This window comes from Pseudopodoces humilis, chromosome 3 (genome assembly GCF_049639895.1).
Source record: "Pseudopodoces humilis isolate 2021_Gansu_Grassland_sample_001 chromosome 3, ASM4963989v1, whole genome shotgun sequence".
Classification (NCBI taxonomy): domain Eukaryota; kingdom Metazoa; phylum Chordata; class Aves; order Passeriformes; family Paridae; genus Pseudopodoces; species Pseudopodoces humilis.
The window spans coordinates 41,961,672-41,974,622 of record NC_142202.1 but is presented as its reverse complement, the minus strand read 5'-3'; the positions used below and the strand labels follow the sequence as shown (position 1 = coordinate 41,974,622).

Below are 12,951 nucleotides of genomic sequence, written 5' to 3'. Positions count from 1 at the left end.
TTGCCCAACCTCATTTTAATGAAGTGATTCTTTCAGTTTAGATTTAAATATGTTTTTATTCTACCTGTAACAGAAGGTTGTACAGGTTGTACGAGGTCTGGCTGCTTGAGAGGATTTCCAAAATAGACAAACCACTCTTTTACCAAAGGACGGTTTCCACCTAAAAAAGACAGAATTGGATCAGTAAGTCAAATGCAAGTATTGACACTAGTGTAACAGCTGGAATCAGCTGTGATCAGGATCTAAACTAACAGAAGGCACTTCTTGATGACTTGTTTGCTCAGCTTTAGAAACAAACCAAGAAAAAATAGGTTTAGTATCTTTATGACAAATCATCAGAACAAATAAAGAGAGTTTCAATTACGTACTATAAACTTGAGTTTGGACTGGGGAACTGCAACCAAAAATGTAAGAACAGGAGTCTGTGGATAATATTCTCAAACAGGCTTAGGCCTTCCCACTCCAAGGCAGCTCAGGAAGCTCTGGAGGCATGTGGTGTAGCTCAGGGACCTGCACGAGCTACCTGTCTCTCAGCACTATCACACTGCCACATATCCAGGCAGTGTTCAATAGGATTCACCTCCCAACTTGCTCTGACATTTCTTATGTCAGGGTTTGAGCCAAAATCTTCATAGGGAGACCTTGATGGCTATTTGAAAGCTAACAGCAATGGAGTCATCCTGCCATCAGATGCAGAGCTTTTACAGGCCATTGTTCCAGATCTTTTATCGAACAAAAAGAAATTGTTTATACATAATACTCCAAGTGACTTTCCTAGTCTCTAACCTCAGCCCTGCTCAGCCCTCCATAAAGATGCCCCTTAAATTAAAAATTTCACTACAGGAATTGTACATCTAACTACTTGATGCTTAAAAAAAATCCAAACGAACTTTCAAAAAATATAAAAAATAAAAAAAAAAATCATGCATTTAAGGATTTTTGAAAGCAGACTATCAAATTTATAATAGTAATCTCAAAATCATTCCAATGCAAGTCTTCATTTGAAAAAAAACTCAAACAAACATAGAATCACTGTTACTATCAATGGTGTTTTGCATTCTGTCCAGTGTTTTGCTTATGGTAGCTATGTCATTGTGCCCTGCTTTCTGTAGTCTGATAAACAGAATGAATTAAAGAGGTTTAGCTAGTCCTGGGCACTTGGAGTAGTGTTTTCAAATATTTTCTTTTTTTCCTTCCTTTTCAGATTCACAGAACTGAATCTCTGATTTCTTCAAGCTCTCAACCAGTACTGAAGCCACTATTCTTAAAAGTTCCTGCCTTTTATCACCAATTCCAATCTCTCTGAAATTTACTGCAGAAGTATTTCTGATGCCACTTTGTGAACCTTAATCAAAAATTTCCACTAGATTAACACAAACCTTTCCAAACAAATCTTTCCAACACTGTCCTTTCTTTGTCCACCCAAAAAGGTTTTGTCACATTAATTTCCTGATCTTACTTATAGCTCAATGCTGGAGATAACTCTTGCATTACTGAACAAGTAGTGTGCTATGGTGCAAGGGCAGAAATTCCTTGGATATATTTCTAGTGATGCGGTAAGAGAGGGAAAAAAGAATACAACCTTCCTTCCTTCCTTCTTTCCTTCCTTCCTTCTTTCCTTCCTTCCTTCCTTCCTGCCTTCCTTCCTTCCGCCACTTCCTTCCTTCCGCCACTTCCTTCCTTCCTTCCTTCCTCCCTCCCTCCCTCCCTCCTTCCCTCCCTCCCTGCAGCAAACTCCCAGAATAAAGGTGAGGGATTGAAGAACAAACATATAGACTACGAGGGACAGTATTATATTTGGCATGCCATGCTTATCTGTTCAAAAACAAAATACATTAAAAATAAAATGAAAAATGCCTACACTGGGGGAGGAAGCCTTAAACTGTACATTCCAGTAGCTGAATAGTCTTACATCTTGATTATAAATCATTGTCTATGATAATGCTATTTCATGAATAAAACCCTCCAATTAAACAATCCAAAGTCACTTTCAGAAACATTCTGATGCTTTAGCATTTGGTTTTAAGATTTACTGTGTAGATTATTCTGCTTTATCCAATTTATTCAGCTCACTCAGACTCCTAAATTTTAGCCTGGTTTCTTAAGGAGGCAAACCTAATACAATTAGGACATCTGTCTTATAATTAATTCCTGGATGTAGTGCTCTGTTTCAACCAAATCTGACAAAGGAGAAGTGATTTCAAATGGATTGAAGTCCTAAAGATTTTGTGAAACTGGAGACTCAGCTGGCAGAGGGATCCCATTAGGGCACCAAAAGAAAGAAAGGCAGGAAAGTCAACTTACCTGTTGTATCCAAACAGACTGACTGGCAAATCAATACACAAATAGCTGTAGAAGAGCTAGAGCTGAGAAAAATGGTAGATGGGATTTGGGAAGGGCAGGATAAAATAGGAAACATCCTTAGGAACACCATATACTGCAGGAGGGAGTTGTCAAGGTCATGAGAAGTTAATATGGTATAAAGAAGCATTGAAATAGAAAAACTTTGCTGTTGGGGAGCATTGCTCTTTATGAGCTCCACAACTCACAGAAAAACTTACCAAAACGTGTCTTGATTCTAAATACCTGTGAGAGATTATTTTTTACATCAACCACTGAACTCATGCACAGTAGAAAGTGAAGTCAATAAGAAGTCTACAGTGTCACTCTTTTAATGTTTGTGAATGTAAGTACAGGACATAGCACCACATCAGCTAAGTGCTATATTACTATACTGCATTAGTAACAAAAGCATATCACTGCTCATATCAACAGCCAAATAAATAAAGCTGAAAGAAAGGTCCTGCAACCTGACAGCACATTAACATACCAAGAACAAAATAGAGATATGATTACTAAATGTCAACTCTCTCTGCATGGAAATGTCTTGGGGAAAAAATCACTAATTTTTCAAACTTTTTTTCTCCATAATGCATATAAAGAATATCACCAATGAAATGGAAAAAAATAGCAGTTCCTTTGTTTAAATAGATTCTGAACGACCTGTGAAAGCACTTCTCAGGCAGCCTAAGGAAAGCTTCAACTGTGTGCAGAACAAGACAGTTGGAAAATGTTGTTATGTGTGTTCCTCTACACCTGCAACAATGCCAACTCTCATGAGTAGTCACTGGTGATAACTGGCAAAAATTCTGCTAATGTACTGTTTTTTACAGTGTCAAAGCAAGGATCAGTCTGGCCTGCTAATGTTAGAACTGGGAGTGATGCCAGGACTTCCAGGAGCTGGCCACGGGCTCAGGCTATATTACATAACCTCCTAATTGGCAATGGACATGAAGGTGCAGGTATTTCCATGGACTGTGCTAGCGCCAAAACCTGCTGTCTTTGTTCTGAACTCTTTGCACACATAAGAAAGCTTGGCTGGCCTATCAGGATGCATTATTTACTGTTATTTTCCCCTACTACTTGAATTTTCTCAAAAGTACTTTTTCTTGGAAAGATGCTAAAGCATTGACAAATTCTGTCACTGTATTCAATATTTCACATATTGATCAGAAATGGCTCAATTAATTATAAATGTACTTTTGAAATACACAGGTAACAAATGTCATGTTGTCAGAAGCACCATCAGCCCCCTATTTATTTCTGTAGGGTCAAAAATAAGGCTGTGATTCTCCAACATTACCATGAGTAACAGTACACACATGCTTATCATACACCAAACTATACCAAAGGCAATGTTATATAAGCAATTCTTCCAGCAGCACTGCTACCTTTTACAGGCAGGCACTCATTTGCTCATTCCCACTCCCTGCCATTCCCTGAGGGTGTTTCACCACAGCTGTTTGTGGCTACACAGAGCCAGATAGGGAAACAACCAGGTTAGTTACCTGACTACAAGAAAGTCAGGGAAGAGAGACAGACGCTATTTTCAGTTTCCCAAACTAGGCCACCACACAGCTGCACAAACAGCTGCACCAGCGCAACAGAGACGATGCATGGGGATTGAAACGAGTGGCTGTACAAGAGAATTATTTAAAGTGGCACTGATAGCAAAAGAGACACTTATCCCACTACTGGCTTCAGGCAAAGTGGCACAGTATGGGCTGGTGGTTTCAAAGGATATGACATCCTGCTCCTATGGATTTGTGGGTCTCTTAGGCACCCTTGGAAATCATAACCTAGACAGTCAAAACTAAGTCTCTTGTTTCAGAGTGGGGCAAACATTTGATGCTAGCTTTAACCTGTTCTTACTAAAACTGTAACCACTGCTTTTACTAAATTTGTCTGCTTTGCCAATTAACAGTAAGTAAGTAGATCTGCAAACTGCAAAGAGGTCAGTTTCCACCATATTTTAATTGACTATATTAAGGAGTAAAAAAGAGGATCACTAACACATACATCACCACTGCAAACTGGAACACTGTGTAGAGTTAGTCGAGTTAGCTTCAAATGTGCTACATCAGCAGACATATAATGGTGGCAGACTCCACATGGACTAATTTAATTCATTGTCTTCTTCCAGTAATCTCTTTTTAAATGGTAATCCAATGTAATTCTACATTATACTACAACCTACAAACAGTGTAGACTACTTCCTCCCATCCTATCCCTTATCAAATTACAAAAAACAGTCAACTTGACCTCATCTGAGGGAAACTGGCAAAGGATTCTACTTACTTTGTAAAGAACAAAACTTTGTAGGTCTAGCAGTGAATCCATAAAAAAGTAATGCTTACACATACATATGCATTCCAAGACAGACTGTGATTAATGATCTACACTCTTGACTTAGAAGCAACTACACACTGGAATTAAAAAGCAACCCATAAACTACTAGGAATTGACACTGTTAAAGCAGTCAGAGGTAGATAAATGCACTGAAAATGTAGATTTAATAGAGGCACCCATGCAGACACAATCTACCTACCTTTCTGGAAGGGTTAAGAATTGAGGGTGTACTATGACTTTAGAAAATTATCTCTGGAATTGGAAGCCTGAACTGAGAATAAATAACACATGCTATCTGTGGTTTTATTCTAAAATCACTTCCTTAAAAGAAGACAACTTTCACATTAAAATTTCATTTTCAATATGACTATAAATAAACATTTCTGTATTTTAACTCTAATCTTTGAGTACTAAAACCACTGTAACACAAAAGCTAACCTGCCTACTACCCTGCCATCTTGTAGAAACAATTGTTAATTAGGAATTTTGGTCTGGGTGTTTCTGAAAACATCAATGAATATCCTGCTGTTTAGATGAATAAGTAAATCCCAACCAAGTTATAATTATCTACAAAATTTGGAGGCAGTACACCAAAAAATGAAAAATGACAGATGTGCATGATTACTGCTGAGATTTTTGTTATTCTCTCCAAATTACTATGTAAACTCTGATTCAGATTTTCCTATTATGGCACAACTTCAACCTCTGGCTGCTGAGGGAAGTCATGTACTTAATTACCTTTTTGTGCCTTTCTAAGCAAATAGTTTGAATATTAGGTTTGATGGCGGTGCACTTTCATCAATAAAATGTAAAGTGATTACCACGGAAAAATCAGCACATTCAAAAGAATGGAAGTTCAGTACACTTTTAATTTTCAACTCACTGGCTGAAAGACACTGTAAAGATAACACTTAACTAATGGAAGTCATAAGAACATGAAATTGGTCCAAGGATGTGAATAAAGAACTCTCTGTCTTCAAGGAGATGAATGCAAGCACAGATATAAGTACCTGCTACCAAATCTGTTTATACCACTGGATAAGGAAATCATATTTTCAAGTACTTGGATGAAAGAACTAATAATCGCTGGCATGACTACTTGCATTTGTATTATTACAGTAACTGTATTTGACTGTTCTGAAAATTGCAGACTTAAAATCAACAGAAGGTAAAACTTTAACAGTGCATTATTGTTCTGTAAAAGTGTATTACAACTCACTAATTCATCCAGAGCCACACTTATCCAAGCAACATTAGGTTTCATATACTCTCAAACTTTCAAAAATCTCCTAAAGATCATTGTTTTGCCCAAACTTTTGATCATTAACAACTTTCACAACTTCCAATTTATCAAGGAAAATGCTCCAAATTTTAAAAATCACTTTAAAAGCACTGAAATGGAACAGCATGTAGAAAAAGTCCCACAATTTCACTCACATTTTCTCTTACTTCCATAAGAAGTTCCATTTCAGCTGCTCAAAGTTTTTATCCTAAATGCATTTTCTATCCTAAATGCTGATAGAGTCACTGAAGCAATGAATTCAAGATTTCATATTCGAAAATTGAAAGTATACTTGAATAATGGTGTAAGTAGTTTAATCCTTACCTTTTCCAGATTCCAACAAGATAGAATAAATATGCTGACGAGCAGGGCGATAGATAAGTGCCTGTCCAGGAATCTCTGTATCATAATCATCTTCCAAGGAGTTGCTGCACTCAATCTCTCCATGACTCAGGATATTGAAGATCGAATAGTTTTCAGATTGGATATGCTGTTCTTTAGCTAACTGTTTGTTCAAAGATGGAAGAAGGCATTATCTCCAAAGTTAAGAAGAATCAAAAAGCAACAAAATGTATTCACTGTTTGAGGAAACAGATATTTCTCTATCAGTAGAAATGGAGGGAATAGCCAGGAACAAGTGCTTTTTCAAATAACACCACTATAGTATATTTTCAGACATCCATCTTTTTGTGGACAGGAATCCCCAGGAAAACCATCATTGCCTTTCTTAGCCCCTCCTTTAATTCTTAAAACTTGGGAGCTTGAACAACAGTTTTCTAGAAAGTAATTATTCTTAAAATTAATTCTGAATTCCAGCATAGTTTCCCTCCTTTGGTCACCTCAAAATGTATCTTCTTTCTTTAAACAGTGAGTGAAGGCACAACAAAATGCAAACTTTAAATTTTATTACAAAGATGAACCATATAAGACAGCTGTAATTTTTTTCCCGACCTGACTTGGTGTAGATTACATTCTAGTAAAATTGGAATACTTAACTTCACCACACTTTTACTTAGTAATAGCTCTCTATCGTGAAAAGAAATGCCATCTACTCTAGTGAGGAAAACCAGGCCTGCAGGCATGCTGCCGAGAAGCAGAATTAACAGCATCACCCAGGCTGCACATTAACCACACACTGGATGCAGATACACTTGGCCACAGCAGCTGGCTACAAGCAGCCTCAGCATCAGCAGGGTCTGCTGCTCTGCAACAGCCTAGGTGAGACAGCAACCAAGATGCTCTCAGGCAGCACAGAATCCCAGCCACTGGCAATCTGGATTGGCCAAGTGCACAGCCAGGCAGACTTTCTACTTCGGAACCCCAGACCAAAACTCTGGGGGTGTCCCAACAGCTGAGTGGAGCGAGTACTTCCATGGGGTGCCGCTAATAAATTCTCCAGGACCCATGTCATATGGTGAGCAGGGAATGCTCTGCATTCCCTGCATGTGCTGTGCTATCTGCACTATTTGGGTTGTGCCATCTCGCCACAGCTACCACAGATTCTTTCACTGGGAGTTACTGGACCACTAGCTGGAAACAAATTCACCATTTCTGCAGAATGCCAGTATCTGCAAACCTGGCAGCTCAGCAGGTCAAAGCTGCCGTCATTCATTGGGTCATTACTGACCAAAACCACTTCTACTAAAATGTCATACTTTCTGTGTACAGTGCCACTCAACAGAGCTCTTATACAATAAATTAAAGGTTACCCTGCAAGAAATATTTCAGTATTCCTAATATTCCTAAACAATATAATCCCCCAAGTATACTTTTGTATGAGCATCAAATATTTCTAAGCATGATTTTAATGAAGCACTGAACTATTTCACGAAAACCAGCCACAGATATGAGATCATCAACAACACTAGTTTACTGCAATTTGCCAATATTCTTCACATCCTTATGTACTGAAAAATCAACACACTGATTTCAAAAGTATTGCTGTATTCAATGTCTCCATCTTGCAAAATATTTCTGATTCATACCTACAATCAGCTAGAAGGTTATGTTCTTCTGAGAGGCTATGGCCTCATGATTGGAATTGAGCTTCGTGTGCCATTTATGTGCAGTTCAGACAATGTGCAAGGTAAGCAGAACTACATACGGGTTTCAAAATACAAAGCAAAGAGCATACATAATACATATACAAATATTTGAACACTTGTAACAAAAACAAAAGAGAAGTTGACATGTCTAGCATTTTGACTATAATTTCTTTGGCCCAGGGACTGGTTTCATGTAGGATTGATGCAGCAACAGTGAGACATTCTTCAATGGAGTTTCTAAACATTATTATTTTATTAGAGCAGTAGCTCAGCATGATGCTTCAGAACTTCAACCCTTCAAATTAAAGATCAAGCCAAGAAATAAGGACCACTTGTCATAAGGACCACGTGGTACATTCTCTTAAGGAATAAGGATATTGCCACTATTGTCCTGGCCATAATCCAACCTAGATAATTGCATTCTGGCTATTTTTAGCTTGCACTTTAAGCAGAAAGAATATTTTTCAACACTTTATGGTTGTTCAACACATATGGCTGCTGATTTTTTAAAATATCTTCTATTTAACTACAACAGTCAAAAGTGATATGTATTGTATCTGTGTGGCTAATATAAAAGCCCAAATATATGTACAGTTTCACTGAAATAAGCATTACATTGGTTACAATGTAGTTATAAAATGTCTCATAGTCTTTTTAGGAGGGAAAAAGTAAATTATATCATTACTTTAGAGTAATATGAGGAAACAGAAAAAGAGTTTTAAAGAAAATGCTCAAGATAAGCAAGAGAAAGAAAAAAAAGTTCTGTATTTGAAGTCTATAAGGACCTAATAAAATAGGGAGTAACAGATGGCTAATATAGGGTCTAAAATACACTTCCTTGTATAGATTTTTTAAAAATCTCAATATGTTATCTTAATTGCCACTAATTTACAGAATTGTACTCTAGACTTACTACTATTCCATAAACTCTGATGCAAGGTAGCACGTTTTCCATTAGCCAGGTACGCCACCCTAAGCTAATATATCTAATTTCCCAGAGTGACTCAATCTGACATACCACATCTCACCCCAACACCAGTGCATCTGTGCCCATGTAGGATGCCATATCTAAAACTTGCTACTACGCCCCTGCCCTTTGGGAATTAATAAATCCATTGAAATGCTTTTGGGTCATTCAGGGACAATGAAAACAAGGGTAATTTAACCTGAACCAAATATGACAAAATACAGACTTACTGCGTTTGACACCGTTCTGCTCAACATCCTTGTCCCTGAAGCAGAGAGGATGGATTTCACAGATGGATCTTTTGGCAGATGAGGAACTGGTTGGATGGTCTCACTGAAAGGGTTATGCAAAGGGAGGCCAGCAACAAGTGGTGTCCTCAGGGGTCGGTACTGGGACCAGCACTGTTTAACATCTTTGCCAGGAGCACAGACAGTGGGATTGATTGAGTGCTCCCCTGGCAAGTCTGCTGGTGACACTAGGCTGTGTGGTGCCATCGACATGCAGGAGGGAAGGAAGGATCCTGGAAGAGGAATCTGGACAGGTTTGAGAGGCGGGCCTGCGCAAACCTCATCAATTTCACAGTGCAGATACAAGATCCTGCACTTGGGTCGGAGCAATCCTGACCACAAATACAGGCTGGATGGAGAATGGATTGAGAGCAGCTCTAAGAAGGGCTTTAGGGTGCTGCTGAATAAGCAGCTTGACCTATGAGCTTGACCAGCAATGTGCACTCATAGCACAGAAAGCCAACAGAACCCTGGGCTGCATCCAGAGGAGTGCCACCAGCAGAGCAAGGGAGGGGATTCCCCCTGTCTACTCTGCTCTGGTGAGACCCTGTCTGAAGTGCTGTGCCCAGCACTGACATCCCCAGCACAGGAAGGACTCCAACCTGTAGGAGTGAGTCCAGAGGGCTGCAAAGATGATAAGAGGGCTGGAGCACCTCTACTATGAAGACAGGCTGAGGGAGTTGGGGTTCTACAACTAGAGAAGATAAGGCTCTGGAAACACCTTTGAGCAGCCTTCAAATACTTAAAGGGGGCTACAGAAGAGCTGGGGAGGGACTTTTCACAAGGGTGTGCAGTGACAGGATGAGGAGAAATGGATTTAAACTGACAGAAAGTAGGTTTAGATTAGATATTAGGAAGAAGCCCTTGGCTGTGAAGGTGGTGAGGCACTGGCTCAAGTTGACAAGAGAGGTGTTGGATCATTGCTGGAAGTATTCAAGGCCAGGTTGGATGGGGCTCTGAGTAACCTGGTCTAGTGGAAGACTCCCTGCTGAGGGCAGGGGTTTGGGACTAGGTGATCTTTAAGGTTCCAACCCCAACCATTCTATGACTCTAACACATGATTCTGTAGGAGTTTCCATGTCTCAACCATGAGAAAATTAAACTTCTGCATTCCTAGCACAGCTACCTTTGATACCTCCACGGCAAGGCACAGCCAAGCAGATCACTGACCAGCTTACAGCTGACCTGGGGGTTCTCAAAGTAAAAACCAAGTCAATTTGAAAATCATATAAACACGTGAAATCATATAATACATGGGAAGTATATTTCTGTGCCCAGCTGCTGGTCTATACAGGAGCTGCTGCCCATTATTTGACCTACTTGACACTTCAAAAGAGAGAAATGACTTTTTATTAAATGTGCTGCATCTGTACTCATAATAATCCATGCAATAGTCCTAACTGGGGCTCTATTCAACAGAGAAAAGATTTTTGCACAAGCAAATTCAAATCAATAGGATTGATGTATCCATTACTAACTTCCACTAACTAGTCATAACAGTAAAATTATCATTAAGCTTTAAAAAACAAATTACCTGAAAGATTTCTTTATCTTGACAGAGAGCTGATTGTTGTTGAAGGGATAACATTTGACAATTTGTTACGTTGGGAGGAATCCATGGAGACTGCTGCCCAGGCAAAAGATAGGAGTTCACTCCTCTGCAAAGCAATGTCTTGTCTGATCCCAGAGGTAGAATCTCTTCCAAGTGTTTCAGGCTGCTGTACGAGCATGGAATTTTTGAGATGTAATTTGCTACAGACAGCAGTATGTTTGTTCTTCTGTTGTAGCTGTTATTCCTGCGGGGACTGGTGGTTAAACATTTGTGCCAAAAGCCTTCCAACATGCTTTCTGGAACAATATCATTTCCAAGCAAGCAGGCAAAGAGAGGAAGGTGTGTCAAACTAATACCCAGCACACGGCAAAGAACTTCTCGAGAGTACATAACAGTGACCAGTTTGTCCAAACGGAGGTTCTCAATGGAAAAGTAGGGACATGTATTATAGATGAGGTAGTCACTATCTTGCCCCAGAATTCCTATACAGTTGTGCTGCAAACCATATGCAGCCACCTCAAAGTCTGCCTCTTGCAATGTGCAGACTGTTTTTTGACCAAGTGATTTCAGGGCATAACGTGTAAAAGTAGGCAGAGCTGAAGGAAGAACAAACATTTCCCTCCCTGGCTGTTTCCTGTGAGTCTTGACAAACTGAAATAATCTGGCTATTTCCTGAGTATTCTTCATCCTCCGTTTGATCCACTCATCTCTCTTTTTCTCTTCAACCACCCCATCGAAATAAAACACCAACTTGATGCCAGCTGCCATAAAAGCATTGATAAAATCCTCTAAAATGGCAAGGTACTCCCGCCACTGGCCACCGCACACCCAGGATTCTGGTGTGTACCAGCGTCTAACGCAACTCATGGCATCTACTACGATAACAGGTGGGGAATCAGGATGATCAATGCGATGTTTTTCTGCCATTTCTCTCAGATCTACCGTTTGGCACGCATCAGGGCAAACGCTTGCCACAAATCCTTGCAAGCCTCTAACACCCATGGCTGATCTCCGAAACTCACAGCAGTCTGAAAGAAGAAAAATAAAAACAATGCTCTAAAATGCAATACTGAGAAGCAATGAAATACTACAATAGTAATAAAAAAAACTGCTTGGAAACAGAACTGTTATTTCTCTGCTTTTGCTGATAGTTCACTGCCGTATCTTGGCTTTTCACAATTTGAAACAGTTTACTTCCCCTCAGCAAACCTGACATAAGTACTCATTCATCTTCCCTTCCACTTCTGGTTTTTATATCAGTGAAAAATATAAATATCAGAAGATTCTTATAAATATGACCAAACAAAACTCAGAATCATTGAATAAGGCTGGAAGGAACCACAGGGTCCAACCTCCCTGCTCCAGCAGGGTCATCCTAAAGCACATGGCACAGGATTGCGTTCGGACAGCTCTTGAGTATCTCCACTGAGGGAGATTCCAGGTTAATAGTGTATAGAAAAGTACACAATACTAGAAAAACAAAGATAGATTTTTTTTTTTTTATTAAGAAATATACATGCTCATGGCATTCAAAAGGGAAAGAAAGTGAGCTTACAATGTATCGTGAACAGACAGCTTTTAAAAGCATTCCCGAAACCTATCAGTTAAAGACACAATTCCGAATACCACCCTCTTAAATCACAGTTTGGTTTGGAAGGGGCCTTTCAGGCCTTTTCGCAAGGTGCGGGGGCCGCTGCGCGCAGCCCCGGAAAGGTCGAGCCCCCCGCCCCAGGGTCCGTGCGCACACCGGGGCTGCGGCCGCCCCAGCCCGGCCCGGCCGGGCCCGGGAAGCCCCTGGGCCCCAGCCCCACCGCCCGGCCCCACAGCCCGGCACTGACCCGAGCGCCGCTTCCGCTTCCCGCAGGGCGGGGCCGCGCCTGCGCCCGTGAGGGGCCGGGCCGCGCCCGTGAGGGGCTGTCCCCGGCCGTGGGGGGCTGCCACCGCCCGTGAGGGGCTGTCGGCGACCGCGGGCGGCGGTCCCTCGGCTGTGTACGGCCACAGTGGGGTCGGAGGGGCGATTGTGCCTCCGAACAAACCCGGCCGGCACGGGGGGACGGGGCGGGGGACATGAAAGCGTCGCGCACCGAAATCGCTTCAAACGCCCCCGGGTCGCACTTGGGAGATTTTTG

The 12,951-nt window shown here is 40.7% G+C and overlaps 1 protein-coding gene across 6 annotated transcripts in view; it reads right to left on the bottom strand.

The window, feature by feature from the left end:
* FAM120B (family with sequence similarity 120 member B) overlaps positions 1–12,687 on the bottom strand; it is a 75,250-nt gene extending 62,563 nt beyond the window's left edge. For 4 of the 6 annotated variants that reach the window (XM_088052795.1, XM_088052793.1, XM_005518568.3 and 1 more), the window contains exons 1-4: positions 12,661–12,687; positions 10,805–11,850; positions 6,296–6,476; positions 65–160 (exon numbers count right to left, since the gene is read on the bottom strand). In XM_088052795.1, the coding sequence (XP_087908921.1) occupies positions 65–160; positions 6,296–6,476; positions 10,805–11,824 (1,297 nt within the window). In that variant the 5' untranslated portion in view covers positions 11,825–11,850; positions 12,661–12,687. Of the gene's footprint in view, positions 1–64; positions 161–6,295; positions 6,477–10,804; positions 11,851–12,377; positions 12,517–12,660 lie in introns of those variants that run through there. The other 2 variants (XM_014263325.2, XM_088052796.1) reach the window with 2 other exon arrangements.
* Positions 12,688–12,951: the final 264 nt, after the last annotated feature.